Source organism: Megascapheus bottae, chromosome 6 (assembly GCF_031878675.1).
Source record: "Megascapheus bottae isolate mThoBot1 chromosome 6, mThoBot2.hap1, whole genome shotgun sequence".
Taxonomy (NCBI): Eukaryota; Metazoa; Chordata; class Mammalia; order Rodentia; family Geomyidae; genus Megascapheus; species Megascapheus bottae.
Window position 1 is genome coordinate 31,371,188 of NC_143514.1, and position 17,547 is coordinate 31,388,734.

Below are 17,547 nucleotides of genomic sequence, written 5' to 3' on the forward strand. Positions count from 1 at the left end.
ACCACCCCTGTCTTTTTTTTTTTGTTGTTGCCAGTCCTGGGCTTGAGCTCAGGGCCTGAGCACTGTCCTTGGACTTTCTCAAGGCTAGAGCTCTACCACTTGAGCCTCAGCACCACTTCTGGCTTTTTTCTATGTATGTGGTACCGAGGAATCGAACCCGGGTCTTCATGCATGCTACGCAAAGCACTCTACCACTAGGCCAAACTCCCAGCCCTCCCCTCTTTTTTTATTTTTTTGCCAGTTCTGGGGCTTGAACTCATTGCCTGAGCATTGTCCTTGGGCTTTCTCAAGGCTAGAACCTTACTACTTGAGCCACAACACCACTTCCAGTTTTTTTCCACTAGGCCAAACTTCCAGCCCCCACCCTCTTCTTTAATACCTTCTCTCTCAAACTGATACCAATACCCCTCCCCAGTTCCCAACAGAATCTGTTCTACTCCTCCTTTTGCTTTTGTCTAAGTTTTATTTTTCCAGAGATGGTCTCACACTAACTTTGACATGATCCTATGTCCACCACCTGAGTAGCTGGACCACAGGACATCATCACATCCAGCTTCTTTTTAAAATAAGGCCTCAAACTATGTTCTCCTATTTCCACTTTAGAAATAGCTGGGATTATAGGCAGGTACCACACCACAGTTGGCTCTTTAAATTCTCTGGAGAGGACTAAACCTTTGAAATACAGTGTGTATTTTAGACTTCCATAACTTAGCAATTCCAAGAGCTATATTTCAGAGCTTAACAGCATCATGTAAGCAGTACAGACGATCATATTCAATTTTTCACAGGTCTCAGTTTATGAACTTACCTCTCACACACCTCTCACATGTACTTACGGGAAACAGTCTTAAGTGAAGTATACAGAAAAGTTCATTTTTTATTTATAAAACAAAATTCTTTTTCCCTTCTATAAAAATAGATTAAATGATTTCTTAAAGCTATATTTTAAACCAGGCATGGTTGCTCATGCCTGTAATCCTAGCTACTCAGGAGGCTGAAATCTGAGGATCCTGGTTCAAAGCCCGTCAAGGGCACAAAAGGACCTAAGACTCTTATCTCCAATTAACCACTAAAAATGGGAAGCGGGGCTGTGTCTCAAGTAGTAGCCTTGCGCTGAAGATCTCCCAGACAGCCCAGGCCTACAGTGCAAACCCTATGACCAAGAAAAAAAGAAAAACAACAACAGCAACAACAACAAAAACCCCCAAGATTTTATAAAGTTGTGGGAATAGCTCTATTCACATGTGCTCAGTTCACATATACTTTCAAAGTAAAGCAATGTTCAGAGAAAAGCAACACTGGGAAATGAGAAATTTGTGATTTTCATTAACCTCTTTTAAAGTTTCTTTTCTCATACATAGAAAATGGCTATACCTTAACTGACCAATCAGAAAGAAAGGAGTATTTGGTTTAAGTGAAACCTGAAGCTCCTAAGGGAAGTTTTACAAAAAAAAAAAAAAAAAAAAAAAAAGCAGCAGCAGCACAAGAGGTAAGGCAGTGGAAGAAGATATGCTATTACTTAGCATGTTTGTTCAGCTCTCCTATTGTTTATAACTATAAACTTTAAATCAGTACTACAAATTGTCTTTTCTTTTTTTGGTCAGTTGTAGGACTTGAACTCTGGGCATGGGTGCTTTCCCTGAGCTCTTCAGCTCAAGACTATTGGTCTACCACTTGAGCCACAGTGCCACTTCCTCATAGTTAATTGGAGATAAGAGTCTCCAAGACTTTTGTGCCTGGGCTGGTTTTGAATCTTGATCCTTAGCTCTCAAGTCTCCTGAGTAGCTAGGATTACAGGTGTGAGCCACCAGCACCAGGCACAAATTATCTTTAGGTCACATCTATGAAGGCATAATTAAATTGCTGCTGCTAAGGAGGTTTAAACAGGATCCAAACATTTAATTGGCAGCTACCAAAATTAAGTTTATAAAAAATAAGCCAACATGTTCTATAGTATTCAGCAATTACTATAAAACTAGGCCACTGACTGCCTCATTTCAAATAAAATGCACTAAAACTACTGACTGCCTAAAAACATCCATAGATTAGAATATATATATATATATATATATATATATACATACACACATATATAGTATGGCTATATAAGTAAATCTATGAATGAAATTCAATTTTAAATGGATGGGTTTTGAGATTTTACTATTTTCAAAATATAATTTGTATTATCTAGACTAAATCAGTACATCAAGGCAAAACTTACGGAGACACTAATGTGTTAAACTGTTGTCTGGGCCATGAAGAGTAAGAATGACAAGACATAGTCCCAGCCCAAGAGGTACACATGAAAAATAATATAAAGTAGTACCTATTCTCAACTGGTTGCTTTCATCAGATAAGGTTAGATTTGAGTAGCTGCAACAGGCACTGCATGTCCTACAGAGTCTTAAATATTTAGTCTTGTCCTTTAACAAGAAATGTCTGCTGCCTCTTGCTTTACACAAATTATTCTTGATGGAAGGAAAGAGCAACCAAAAGACATACTAAACACAATCAAATTTTATTACATTTGGCAAAAGTTTTAAAACTCTAGTTTTTATAATAATTTTACCCAGAAAATGATTCTCAACTGATTCTCAACTTGGGCATACCTGCAAAGGGGAATATATTAGACTATTTGGGTGATAAGGTGAGATATTTATAAAAAAAAAAAAGAGTGCACAGATTATAAAAACAAAGAAAGACTAATTTGCTCAGTCTGACTAATCCTAGTTCATTAGTCTTGGCCATAAATGACTTTGGTTATTTCCCCAAATCAAATTAAGTCTGACAGTAGTCAACTCTCAATATTGCCTTTCTTGTTATTTATATTCCACAAAATTGCTGTGAATGCTGAATTAGAAAATCCTGAATCACTATCTCTAGCAGAAATGCAAAGTTAAGTTCCTGCCAGCTTCTGATCATATTTTTTTTACAAACCAATCAATACTTAAACTTTTACGTATTTCTATTTAAAGATTATTAATGATTTACTGACATTAGTTTATGGCTAACAGCAGTGCAACTCCTATCTGAACATGATCATCTAACATGCAGACTTTCTCTATAAGGCACATTACAACCTATTTATACTTAGGAATACTAGACAGTGCTCTGCACTAGGTTGGGGTCTATTTTAAACAGTGAAATCACCCAGAAAAGCACACACAAAAAAATGTGTCATTAAGTAGACCATGAAAGAGATCTGTTTACCATAACAGAGCTGATACATGAATGCTAAATCCTACCTTGTTCACCCTTCGTAGGTTTGTAAGACTCAAATCACTACCATAAATATATCTACAAATGATCCCAGTATCAATTTAGAGGCAAAAACAAATCTGAGTAGGCAAATGCACAAATACAGAATTGGCAAAAAAAAACCCCAAAGATATAATTACTGTAAGTGTTCTACATTAACTATGATCAATTAAAACTTCATTTTTTTTGCCAGTCCTGGGTCTTGAACTCAGGGCCTGAGTACTGTCCTTGGACTTTCTCAAGGCTAGAGCTCTACCACCTGAGCCACAGCACCATTTCCAGCTTTTTTCTATATATATGGTACTGAGGAATCAAACCCTGGTCTTTGTGCATACTAGGCAAATACTCTACCACTAGGCAAACTTTCAGCCCCATTTTTTTTTTTTTGCCAGTCCTGGGGCTTGAACTCAGGGCCTGGCCACTGTCCTTGGACACTGATTGCTCAAGTATAGCACTCTGCCACTTGAGCAACTCCACTTCCAGCTTTTTCTGTGTATGTGATACTGAGGAATGGAACCCAGAGCTTCGTGCATGCTAAGCAAGCACTCTACCACTAGGCTATGCGCCTGGCAAAACTTTTGTTTTAGGGCAATAGTAACATTAAGAATTCAGGAGGTCTGGGGACATTGCTCAAGAAGTTGAGCATCTGCCTAGCAAATACAAGGCCGCATGGTCATCAATCCTCCACAAACAATTCTCATCAAATCCCCTATTATAAACAAAACAATAACAAAACTGAGGTACTAAATGTTATGCCTTTGAAGTATATTTGTTATTGTTAAAGCAACAGGGTTGTTTTTACTTTATCCTCTGCTTACTCCAGGAATCCTTCATTTAGCTTACTTCTGCTTGGAAACAGTGTCTAGCTGTGCTGATTCCCACCTTGATTTAGGTTCCCTTGAATCCATACTTCTCTCCACAGCTCAACTCTATCTTTTATTGTTCTACATAATTGTTTATGCCATACCCAATGGTTATAACCTCCAGGAGGGTTCCTTTTTAATCCCTCTCCACCCCCCCCCCCAAATACACACACCTTCCCAGAGCCAATGGAACATGATCTTTACAGTGCTACTCACAAGACTATTACTGAGTAAATGAACCAAATATATAGTAAGATGACTATGATACAAAGAAATAAATAGGAAAATTTAAGTAAGTAATAGAGTCTTAAAGCCAACTAGGTATAAAAATTAGGATTTCAGATTTCTGAATTGAACAAAGGTATGCACAGATGTTACAAATCAAAGTAATAAATATAGGAATAACATGTTTGGAAGGAAAGGTAAGCATTATGAATATACCTATGGCTTATCATGCACTTCAACTCTGGGCCTGGGTGCTGTCCCTGAGCTCTTCAGCTCAAGGCTAACACTCTACCACTTTGAGCCACAGTGCCACTTCCAGTTTTCTGGTAGTTAACTGGAGACAAGAGTCTCACACACTTTCATGTCTGGGCTAGCTCTGAATTCTCAGATCTCAGACTTCTAAGTAGCTAGGATTACAGGCATGAGCCACTGGTGTTTTTGCTTGATAGCATGGTGATGGCTCATGCCTGTAATCCCAGCTAAAAGAGGAGGCTAAGATCTGAGGATCACAATTCAAATACAGCCCAGGCAAACAAAAAGCTAAAGGGCAACACCACACCAGGAGTTCAAGCCCAAGTACTTACACCTGTACTTGCACATTACTTACACACACACACACACACACACACACAGTCGATCCTGTCTTACCAAAATGTGTTTATTGCTTGTCTGCATTTCTCAGTATTACCTGTTTCTCTGAGTTAGTCTTCTATCTACAATGTAGGATCATATTTTTACATTTTTAACACTCTACCCTCAAAAATACCTAGCACAATAATATTCAATTAAAACAGATCAAGTTTTATGGTATAGATATTTTAAAGTGGAGTTTAGAAATCTTAGAAACATGGGCTCCATGGTTTCCCTCATTTGTAACAATTACTATACATCTAGGATTCTCCTAGCCAGAGGATCACAAAAGCTCAAAAGCTATGTACATGTGGATGAGGCTAAGTGAAATGAACTCCAAGATAAGGAAATAAGAGATTTATCTTTGTGTTCTTAATGTACATGGTCTATCTCATGTTGTTTCTGTATCTGACTTTGATACTGGTATATTTTAGGTACTTTTATTTATTTGAAAAAGGGAAAGGAAGAACAAGATGAATGGGAGGGGTGGAAAGGAGGGGAAGTGGGAGAAAAGCATGGTAAGGGGTAACAATGTTCAAGAAGTAATGTACCCCCTACCTGCTAAATGTAACTAAGCCCGCTAAACATCACTGTTGCTCAAGTGGTAGAGCACTAGCCTTAAGGAAAGCTCAAGGACAATGCTCAGGCCCTGAGCTCAAGCCTAGAACCAAGAAAGAAAAAAAAGAAAAAAGAAAAATCTTGGCTGGAGATAAAAGGTTTAGGAAGGATCATAATACAATGGTATTTACGCGAGCAATGGAATGATTTTTGAAAAGAATTAATCCCATCAAGAAATGACAATAGAAGAGTAAGTCATTAGAGACCAACTAAGTAGCTATCGGTTACCTTAAGTCTCTTTTAGGAATAGAGGAATGAACTCTAGGAATAAGTAAATATATTACATGTATAAATAACTGCTGAAGTAGCACTGTTGCTCAAGTGGTAGAGCATTAGCTTTGAGCTGAAGAGCTCAGGGATAGCACCCAAGCCCAGAGTTCAAGCCCCAGGATGGACAAAAAAAATAAGTAATAATTGCCAAAGTGGTATCTTTTTTTGTTGTTGTTGGTCCAGGGGCTTTTATTACGGGTCTGGGTGCTGTCCCTGAGCTCTTCAGCTGAAGGCTACCACCCTACTTCTAGACCTGGACCTTACCCCTGAGCTCCTCAACTCAAGACTACTGCCCTACCCCTTGAGCCTCAGTGCCACTACCAGTTTTCTAGTGGTTAATTGGAGATAAAAGTCTCATGGTCTTTAGTACCTGGGCTGGCTTTGAACCAGGATCCTCAGATCTTAGCCTGCTGAGTAGCTAGGATTATAGGCGTGAGCCAACACTCCCAGCTTAAAGTGGTATCTTAAGACAAAACTTGATGCCAAAAATAGAAATTGAGAGCAAAAGGAAACAAAGATGCATTTATAACTCCAAAGACAAGAGGACTATAAATTCCAATATAGATGCTGTCAATTTTTTCTTACCCCCCCCCCAAAAAAAAGAAGAAAGAAAAGGTGGAAAATAATACAATGTTTTATAAGAATGGTGCTGGCTGGAAGTGGCGCTGTGGCTCAAGAGCTAGGGCATTGGGCTAAAGAGCTCAGGGACAGTGCCCAGGCCCAGAGTTCAAACCCCATGACTGACAAAAAAAAATGGTGATGGTTTGACAAAGCAATTATAGAAGGTAGGGAAGAAATTGAATATAAACAAGTAAAGGATTGCTAAATTTCATGTGGTCTTAGCTGAAATAACATGGTATTTATTTCATTCATTTCTTCACAAATACAACTATTTTACTTAGGATTGTTTATATGTAAGGTATACTTTTCTAGGTTCTTCTAATTGTGTGTGTGTGTCAGTTCTGGGTATTAAACTAAGGGCCTCTCACTCTCACTTCACTTTTTAGCTTGCCAGTACTCCACCACTTGAGCTACACCTCGGCTTCCAATTTCTTGCTGATTAGTTGGAGATAAACTGTCTCCCAGACTTTTCTGCCTCGGCTGGCTTTAAATGAGATCCTCAGATCTCAGCTTCCAGAGAAGCCAAGATTATACTTTTGGGCCACCAGTACCCAGCCCCTTTCTAGGTTTTAGGATATAGTAATATAAATCCATGCCTCACACTTTTTTGTAAGGCTAATAAAATTTAAATTTTTCTCTTAATTTTGTTGGATGGTGATAGATCTAAGAAAAATAAAATAAGACAAGGAAACAGGATGAAAATTTTAGGTGGGGTAGTCAGAAATGTCTTCACAGAGAAAACGATATTGTATTAAAACCTTAAAGAGGGAAATCATGCATGTATGTGATAGATCAGATAGGAAAAAAATCAAATTCAAAAGCCTGAAAATAAGGGAATTCCACTCACCTTTGATTCCAAGTGATGTGAGGAGAATGGTGAAGGAAGGGATTTGAGATTGATGTGATAAGAGGTGGTTTGATGATGTAGGTCACTGAACACTACAACTTGCATTATGAGAAAAAATAAAGCCATTGAAGAATTTTATGCAGAATGTGGCTTCAATGTTAAAAACAGTATGGGGAAGGATTGTGGGAAAGGGTGGAAGACAAGTAATAATTCAGGTGGTTTGAACTATAATGTAGTAATGGAAAGAGTAAGAAATGGTCAATTGCCAGCTTTATATTTGAAAGCTAGAGACAGTTGCCAAGAATTTCCTGATGATGCAGATATGGTATATGACAGAAATCAATAATGACATCAAGGTTATTCAGCTTCAGCAAACAAGACAATATAACTGCAATTTACTAAAACAGAGAGAGGAACAATAGGGAAGAAGAAGGATTCAACACTGAAAATATTAAGTTCAAGAGGCATGGGTATTTTTCTTATTATGTAATGGTTTTCAATTTTCAAATCATGGATAAAATAACCTTATTCAGTTTGTATAACAATGTTTAAGTTGTCAAGAACAAACAGACCCCAAAAAGGATAAATAACTTGATAAGATCTCTAAAATAATTAAAATTTACCAGTCTCTAGTCTATTTAAACCAATTGATAGCTATGAATTAAGAGTAGACACAATGGAAATGCAGAAGGGAGCAAGAGTTAAGAACTAGTGAAGTAACTGACAGAGTTAAGGCCAGGAAATCTTTTTTTTTTTTTGGTCCGCATAGGACTTGGAACTCTAGGCCTGGCCCTTGTCCCTGAATTCTTCAGCTCAAGACTACTGCTCTACCCCTTGAGCCACAGGGCCACTTCCAGTTTTCTAGTGACTAGTTGGAGATAAAACTCTCATGGACTTTTTAGTGCCCAGCCTGGCTCTGAACTGATCTCAGCCTCCTGAGTAGCTAGGATTATAGGCATGAGCCACCATGCCTGGCTGACCAAGAAATCTTAAAGAGTACAGGGAAAAAAAAGAAAAAGAAAAAAAAAACATACTACTTGGTAAATAAGCTAATTAAGTAAGAGATCTTCTTAAGAATATTAATATAGAAGACTTATACTGTTTGAATAGTCTAGATAAAGGCTAGATAAAGGGCCCTAGAGCATGACCTAGTGGTAGAGTGTTTGCCTAGCATGCACGAAGCCCTCGATTTGAGTCCTTGGTACCACATACATGAAAAGGAGACGCTGTGGCAGAGCATCTAGCATCCAGTGGCACAGTGCTAGCCTTAACAAAAGCCCATAGACAGTGCCTAGGCCCTGAGTTCAAGCCCCAGGATCACACACACACACACACACACACACAAAATGCAGGCTGTGGTCTTAATGACATTTTGAGTGGTCAAGGATTAATACAATGAATCGTTAATAACACATACAATATGGTATTTTATGCACTTTGGGTAAGTGATGACTAAAATAGACCTGATGTCCTAAGGAGTTCATATTCAAGAGTGAAGGGCAATAAACAACTATAACCCTGATGTACAGCACTACCAGAGGCATTCATTGCTATCTGAGCTAAAATGGAAGTCTGCATTTGTGACTTATCTAGCAACCTGAAGACTTTAGTTTAGTCCAGGTTCATAACAAAACACAAATATTAGAATGACAAGCAGGATGACAATGCCCAGCATTCATCAAATTATTTCAAATAATTTGACTGTTAGGAAATATTTGCAGTAACCCCTGCATTCAAATTAGAATATAATGCTCCATGAGGATCAGATATATAGTTTACTAATGTATCTTCAATACTAGCATAATGCTCAGTATTTTGATAAGATTGAATAAATGAAAAGATCAGTAAGTACTATATGACAGACATTAATCTTAAAGTGGAGAAGGAGGCAATTCTTAACTTTAAGAGTATATCATTTAGCCAACTGTTGGTGGCACACATCTGTAATCCTAGCTACTCAGAAGACTGGGATCTGAGAATCACAGTTGCAAACTAGTCCCCATGAGACACTTATGTCCACTTAATCACTCAAAAACTGGAAGTGGCTCAAATGGTAGAGCCCTACCCTAGAGCACAAACAGGCTCAAGGACAACATTCAGGCCGAGTTCAAGCCCCATAACTGACCTAAAAAAAAAAGTGTATCTCTGAAGTTTCAATTGAAATCTTTTTTTTTTTTTTCAAAACACTGAGCTCAAAAATTTCCAATCCCCAATGAAAATCCTTTGCTCTTTACATTGGAGTACATAGCCAGAGAACAAAGTACAAGTCGAGCCAGACACTGTGGCTGCTCACGCCTATAATAATAGCTACTCAGGAGGCTGAGATCTGAAGACTGAGGTTCAAAGCCAGCCAGGACAGGAAAGTCCATGCACCTCTTATCTCCAATTATCCATCAGAAAACTGGACATAGCATTAGGGTTCAACATGATAAAGAGCTAGCCTTGAGCAAAAGAGCTCAGGGATAGTGTGCCCAGGTTCCAAGCTCACGTCCTATGACCAGCAAAAAAATACAAGTCCAGTTGTCATAAATAAAAATTCACATTAAGTTCTGTATATTTTTTCCTTTTTTGTTGGTCATAGACTTGAACTTGGAGCCTGGGCACTGTCCCTGAGCTCTTTTGCTACTTTGGGCCCAATACCACTTCCAGTTTTCTAGAGGTTAATTGGAGATAAATGAGTCTCAAAAACATTCTTGCCCACCCCCTATGAAGGAGGTTCCTCAGAGCTCAAGCCTCCTGATTAGACAGGATTACAGAAGTAGGACACCAGTGCCTGGCTTTCTATATACTTAAAACAACTACAAACTACCATTCTATCTTGAAAAATTATTTCTGAATCTTTAGCTGCTACAATTAGACAATGTAGCAAAAACAATGATTATGAGAAACCATTGAAAAATAAATCTAAATGTTTTGCCTAAAAGATTTAATTAATTTTTCTTCTCAAGTACATGTTCCTTCAAATACATTTTAAATGAAACAAGACTATCAACTTACATGAAGCAACGTACAAAAAGAGTTCAATGCTGGTGGCTCACACATGTAATCCTAGCTGCTCAGAAGGCTGAGATCTAAGGATAATAGTTCAAAGCTAGCCTGGGCATACAAGTCTGTAAGACTCTAAAAATAATCAGGAAAATGCAGAGATGGAGATGTGGCTCCTGAGCAAGTAAGCCCAATAAATGCAAGGCCCTGAGTTCAAACCCCATATCACCAAAAATAAAAAAGCTTGATATAGTTGATATTAAGCATTGATTCTTCAGATGTCAGCTCCAAGGTATCTTAAATTACAAGCCTGCAGCACCCCACAACATGAAGCTTAGCTAAGCATATTTAAAAATTTTTTTCTCATGAACTGGAAACTCTAGTTTTGTGGTGGCAAGGATCAAACCTAGGACTTCACGGATGCTAGGAAAACATTCTACTACTGAGCTACATTCTTAGCTCCCCTATTAAGCTTTTACTAACATAAAAGTATTGTTTAACTGCTATTTTAATTTATAATTTTAGAATTATTGGAATTAGAACTCAGGGCCTTTGGCCTGCAGCAGTCCTTTTTTTTTTTTTAGTCAGTCCTGGGGATTGAATTCGGTCTGAGCACTGTCCTTGGGCTTTCCTCAAAGCTAAAGCTCTACCACTTGAGCAACAGCACCATTTCTGGCTTTTCTATGTATGTGGTATTGAAGAATCGAATGTGCTAGGCAAACACTCTACCACTAACCCAAACTCCCAGCCCCAGCTACGGTCCTCTTTTAACAGGAGAGGAAAAAGATGACAGAATCTATGCATTCAGAAGACTTCTAGGTAGTAAGCAACACTTAACAAGTTTATTCCCTCAAATACTTAATAAGAGCATTCTGTACACAGGAGTGTTTTCAAACTTTGAAAACATAAAAACAATATACTTCATTTTTTTTAAGGGGCAGATTCCTAAAAAATACAGTTTTGTAGAGCTCAAGTAACTATACTGACAATCTGTGGTTAAGAAACACTGTCATAGCCTTATTACAAACAGATGAAAGGATCTTATTTAAATTAAAACTTTCACATATCTGGGCATGCAGCTCAGTGGCAGGGTTAGGAATTAGGAGGTTCCTAATTATTACCAGCCCAGGCAAAAAGTTCACACACACACACACACACAATCTCTAACCATATCTGGGTGCATTGGGATGTGTCTATCATTCCAGTTATGCTGAGGTGAAAGCTAAGATGGGAGGACTGTAGCTCCAAGTCACCCTGGACATACACTCAAAAACCCACCTCAACCGAGAGCTGGATGTAGTGGTGTGCACTTGGCATCTTAGCTATATGGGAACAATAACTAGATAGATCCTGTTTTAGGCTAACTGGGGTGTATACACAATATTGAAAAAATAGGGCCGGGAGTTGGGCTTCGTGGTAGAGTGCTTGCCTAGCATGCGCAAAGACCCAGGTTCGATTCCTCAGTACCACATACATAGAAAAAAGCCAGAAGTGGTGCTGCGGCTCAAGTGGTAGAGCCCTAGCCTTGAGAAAGCCCAAGGAGAGAGGTCAGGCCCTGAGTTCAAGCCCACGACTGGCAAAAAATAAATATAAGTAAATAATAATAAATATATTTTCCAAAAAATATATATTGAAAAAAGTAAGAAAGTCAGGTGCCAATGGCTCATGCTTATAGATCTCAGAATGCGGAGATCTGAGGATGGTGGTTCAAAGCCAGTCAGAGCAGAAAAAAATCAGTGAGACACATCTCCAATTAACAAGTAAAATACTGGTAGTAGATGTGTGGAACAAATGGTATAGGGCCAGCATTGTGTGAAAAAGCTAAGCCAAGTTTATGCTCCAGTACCAAAAGAAAAAGAAAAATAACAAAGGCATAAAGAGCTAGTAGCAGGCCTCCCCTGGTAGAGGGTCTGCCTAAGCAAGTTCCAAGCTCAACCTGCTATACCACCAAAATGATCAAACATAGAAAGAGAATGTATGTGTTGAGCAGTGACTCATAAATCACTTAATGAATTAATTGAAAGGGACAGAGTTGGAAGTGGCTTCCACAGAATAAATACAGAAGGCAAAGAAAATAGTTGATCCTAAAGGTTAGTTTCTAGTTTCTGATGGGTTAAGACTGTTTGTGGATACATTTCTTAAGGCTAGCCCTCTACACTTGAGCCACAGCACCACTTCCACCCTTTTCTGTATATGTGGTACTGAGGACTCAAACCCAGGGCTTGTGCACACTAGGCAAGCACTCTACCACTAGGACACACTTCTGGCCGGCAACTATAATTTAAAGATAGTGTTTGGCTTTTTTTTTTTACATTTTTAAACATTAATTTATTCACAACAAATATCTAGATTTCTAAGATTATGGGATAGAATACCCAGAGTTTTAGGTATAACAAGGACTGATAATGGTAGAGACATACTCATTGCTCCCCTGTTCGTACTCTTACTGGAAGGGGGACATAAAGAAGGAAACATGGAGAACACAAAATAATTTCAAGTGAATGTTATAAGGAAAAAAGGGGGGTGACAGTTTTGCCTTGTGGTAGAGTGCCTGCCTAGCACGCATGAAGACACAGGTTCGATTCCACGGTACCACATACACAGAAAAAGCCAGAAGTGGTGCTGTGGCTCAAGTGGTAGAGTGCTAGCCTTGAGGAAAGCCTAAGGACAATGTTCAGGCCCTGAGTTCAAGCCCCAGGACTGGCAAAAAGAAAAAAAAACAGTTTAGCTGGCACAGTGGCTCACACCTATAATCCTAGGTACTCAGGAGGATCAAGGTTCAAAGCCAGCCTGGGCACAAAAGGACCTGAGACTTTTACCTCAAATTAACTTCTAGAAAACGGGAAGTGGGGCTTGGCTCAAAGGTAAGAGCAGTAGCCTTGAGCTGAAGAGCTCAGTGACAGCACCCAGGCCCAGGGGTAGGATGGTAGGCTTAAGTTGAAGAGCTCAGGTACAGCAGCCCAGGCCAAGTTCAAGCACCATGACCCACAAACCAAACCAAACAAAAACATGGTAATCAGATAGATTGAAAAGTTGCAATAACCTAAGAGGTGTTAAGAGATAGTATTTGAATGACACATCACACTAAGAACACCCATAAAAGCATCCCAGGCCAAGAAAAAAAGCAAGTATAAAGTATCAGCGGCAAGATCTTGGATAGAAAGGTGACCAGAACAGCTGGGGACAAATTTTTAGAGACAGTGGTGTGATTGTGGGATTAGAGTATTGAAATACAATAACAACAACAAAAAAAATACAGGCAATCAAGCTTCAAAAAGGAGTGCTGATAATGGTCTTTTCCTTGGAAAATATTCCTATACAGTGGGTATGTGGTTGCTAATTACTTATGAAACCTTATATATATATATTTTTTTTTTATTTTTTTTTTTTTTGCCAGTCCTGGGCTTGAGCTCAGGGCCTGAGCACTGGCCTTGGACTTTCTCAAGGCTAGAGCTCTACCACTTGAGCCTCAGCACCACTTCCGGCTTTTTTCTATGTATGTGGTACCGAGGAATCGAACCCAAGTCTTCTGCATGCTAGGCAAGCACTTTAACCTCTAGGCCAAACTCCCGGCCCTGAAACCTTATATATTATTATATACATTAAGGTTCAAACTAGGAGCCGGACAGGACACTGTGGCTCACGCCTGTAATCCTAGCTACTTAGAAGGGTGAGATCTGAGGATCCTGGTTCAAAGCCAGCCCTGGCACTACAAAAAACAGTGAGACTCTTATCTCCAATTAATCACTAGAAAACAGGAAGTGGGGCTCTGGCTCAAGGGTAGGGTGGTAACCTTGAGCTGAAGAGCTCAGGGACAGCCCCCAGGCACAGAGTTCAAGCTCCAAGACCCCCACACACACAAAAAGACAAACTAGCAGATGAACAATCCAAGAGTGAAGTGATAGTAAATTGGATCAAGATGGGAGCAGTGTGGTTTAAAAGTGATGGGATTTAAGATTATTAGCTGGAAGACAGTGGCTCATGCCCATAATCCTAGCTACTCAGGACATTGAGTTCTGAGGATGTCAGTCTGAAGCAGTCTTCCAATTAACCAACAAAAACATTACACTGGAGGTATGGCTAGTCTTGAGCAAGCAAGTCAAGCACACTAAGATGACCAAGTTAAAGTTATAGTTCAAATACAATATACATATTGGGAGGCTGTAGGCCTGCATCAATTGACTGTTTGACATGAAAGTGCAAAGCCCTGTCTTCAAAACCCATAACCACCCAAAACAAAACCAAACATGAACAACAACAACAAAAAGTATACTTATACAGTATGGTCAACAAGGTTAGTCATCTGACTGGATAAAGACAGAAATCAGGGCTAACTAATGAATCTGAAAAAGAAGTAACTTTGTGCATATGTTTGAAGTTTTTTTTTGTTTTTTTTTCACTGCTGGTAGAGGGTAAGAAGCATGCTACTAGCACCTAAAATGCACAGTTGCATAGCAAAACAAAGAAATATTTGGTCTAAAATAGCAACTGCTGAGGCTGAGAAATTGTAGTCTAGAACCATTTCAATTGTTTCTATTCTACAATATAGCTATTTCCAGGAACGTATACAAAAAAATAGAAACAGAGGTTATTTCTATATTTAGAGAAAACCAAATTATACTACTTATGAAAAAAATTTAGAGGCAAAACTCTTTTAATCTATAGTAAACTATGATGGTTATCTGAATAGTCTATAGAGAAAAACCCAATTATACTACTTATGAAAGAAAGTGTAGGCAAATTATATCAAAAAATTCAACTGCTGATTTTAAATCGTTAGGCATATTTATCAAAACAGCATTTTAAAGACTGTTTACCAATACACTCAAAACTTCTATAGTTCTTGTAAATGTAGCTACGATCAAATGTATCATATAACAAATTGCTTTTCTACAAAAAAAGTACAAAAGGACAGCTACAAACATTGGAAACGATGATCCTCTAGAGCTACAATAGTCTAAATTGACTACAAGCAAATGGCCTATAACCATTTACATAGCTGATTTACATAGGGCCTTGATCCTATGGACACATCAAGGTAATCAAGAACACTGGAGTTCATTCTACGACTAGCAAGAGATAAAATACTTTAGACTAATTCACTGGAACAAAAATGCTACAGGGTCAGCAACGTTCATGTTCCCCTGTTAACTAAAGAATTTTGGGGGAAAGGGGTGCAAAATCACACACTTATGAACAGAGTAATAAATCTTACGTATCCTATTCCTTTCTGGAACTATTTATTATTACCAGATTACATTTTTTTCAAAAAAAAAAAAGCCCAAGAACTTATCTGAAATTATCTGGCAAATACAGTACAGGTAACAGAAATTGCCAAATACCCCCCTTCTCCCCTCCAAAAAAATAATCACTTATTTCATTTGAGTGGCTAGGAGAAACTACTTGTTAAGTAGCCACAAAGCCAATTCTGGTCAAGCTAAGGAATGCTGTTTTTAATTATAAGGACCTAGACAATGAATGCCAAGGACACACGACATCCGGTTACTCGGTCTGAACACCACTGAATCTCAGGCAATCCTGTTTTTGTTTAAAACAAAAAGCGCAGTCCTTTTTTTTTTTTTCCTCCTCTCTTTCTCCAGCCGGCTCGCCCACCTTATTTTAAATGAACACTACGAAGGCAGCTCCAGATCTAAGAGCCGCCCGGGCCTGTGATAAATTCTCAAATCTGACCGTCTAGCAGTAGAACACGGGGGCACATGACTACCCTGGAAATCATGCTGGGCTCCCACTAGGCCAGGCGGACGTTTCCCGAGCAGCACGCGGCGCCCGGGCGCGCCTCCCTCCGGCCGGGCCGCGGCCACCCTCGGGACTCTTGTTGCGTGGTCGTGTCACGCCCGCCGGCGTCAAGCCCGGCCCTACGGATGCACAAAAGGACCCTGCCGGGAAGTCCTTCCGCACACTCCCGACCAGGCGGCGGCGGGTAAGACAGCACCGCGCCTTTCCTCTTCGAGCTTTCCGCCACCCAAACCCAGATGCCCCGGCTTCGCGGCCCGCCTCACCCGCCAACCCCAAAGAAACGCTCAGCCAGCCTCACCCCCCCCCCCCCACACACCCCGTCCCCGCCGCCCCCGACCACACGCAGAGAGGAGGCGCCCGGATTAACCCCTACTCTCGCGAGATCTTAAACCAACCCTCGCGACATTCGGACTTTCTTTTTTTATTTTTGTCTTTCTCCGTTTCCTTTCCCCCCCCCCCCCCCCCCGCCCCTTCTCCACCCGGCTCCACCTCCCACCCCAGCGCGGTTACCTCAGAAACCTCGCGGGATTTCCGTCTTCCATTCCCCGCCCCTTTACGGCACGATGGTCGCGCAAGAATGTGATAGATCCTCGACGGCCGCCATTTTCTTTCTTTCTTAGCAGTTAGCAGTGAGGAGACCTCCGCGAAGGGGGCGGCGGGCGACTACGGGCGTGTAACCATGGCGGACTATTCGACGGTGCCTCCACCCTCCTCCGGCTCAGCCGGCGGTGGCGGCGGCGGCGGTGGCGGCGGCGGCGGCGTGAACGATGCTTTCAAAGATGCGTTGCAGCGGGCCCGGCAGGTGAGTGGAGGACCGCGCGGCGGGCTCCCGCGGGCTCTCGGTAATGGGGCGCCTGCCGTGTAGGCCGCCCGTTCGCGCGTGTGTGAGGGGAGGGGGAGCCGGGGTGCCCTGGCGGGCCGGGGTGTCGGTACGGCCCTCCACGCTGCGGAGACGACTGCAGGCCCCGGCGCAGATCGGCGGGACCCGACGCCCGTCCCCGGGCCGCGCGGCCCGAAGCCGGGAAGTTAGCCTCGCCCCCAACTCAGAACCTGCACCCCCCACACACCCACCCACCGGCTTGAAGCGTGCCGGCTAGCACACAATAGCGCGGACGCTTCTGACCACTAGTCGGGGGATCGTAGCTGGGGGCTCTCTCTACCCCGGCCTTTCTTTAAACACTTTTTCTTTTTTAACCACTTCCGGCTCCCTTGGGCTGTGTGTGTTGTTTCACACCCCCCCCCCGCCCCAAGCCCCCTCCACCCCAAGTCCAAGAAGCTTCGGGGAGCGGTGGCTTTCACGTGTTGAGGGAAGGGACTTCACCCTTCCTCTTTGGGCGGGATTTGTGAGTCCGTCTGCCAGCCCCAGCCGCCTCGCTTCTCAAAATGGCCTCGGGGTCCCTTTATACTCGTGGTTTCCATTCGAATCAGCCCTCCTTTATACTATATGAGGGGTGCAGATTTTTTTTGTCCTGG

At 41.0% G+C, this 17,547-nt stretch overlaps 2 protein-coding genes across 21 annotated transcripts in view; one reads left to right on the forward strand and one right to left on the reverse strand.

Annotated features, from left to right (window-relative positions):
* The window catches only part of Dnajb4 (DnaJ heat shock protein family (Hsp40) member B4), a 35,482-nt gene extending 18,753 nt beyond the window's left edge, over window positions 1-16,729 (reverse strand). For 3 of the 10 annotated variants that reach the window (XM_090334576.1, XM_090334570.1, XM_090334567.1), the window contains exon 1: window positions 16,043-16,322. The gene's annotated coding sequence lies outside the window, so the exon portion shown is untranslated. The other 7 variants (XM_090334575.1, XM_090334573.1, XM_090334566.1 and 4 more) reach the window with 4 other exon arrangements.
* A 24-nt stretch (window positions 16,730-16,753) lies between these two features.
* Window positions 16,754-17,547, forward strand: part of Fubp1 (far upstream element binding protein 1) — a 29,772-nt gene continuing 28,978 nt past the window's right edge. For all 11 annotated transcript variants that reach the window (XR_016535930.1, XR_016535928.1, XR_016535929.1 and 8 more), the window contains exon 1: window positions 16,754-16,876. Coding sequence is in view for 8 of the 11 variants with exons in the window: in XM_090334556.1 (XP_090190682.1) it covers window positions 16,754-16,876 (123 nt within the window). In the remaining 3 variants the exon portion in view is untranslated. The remainder of the gene's footprint in view (window positions 16,877-17,547) is intronic.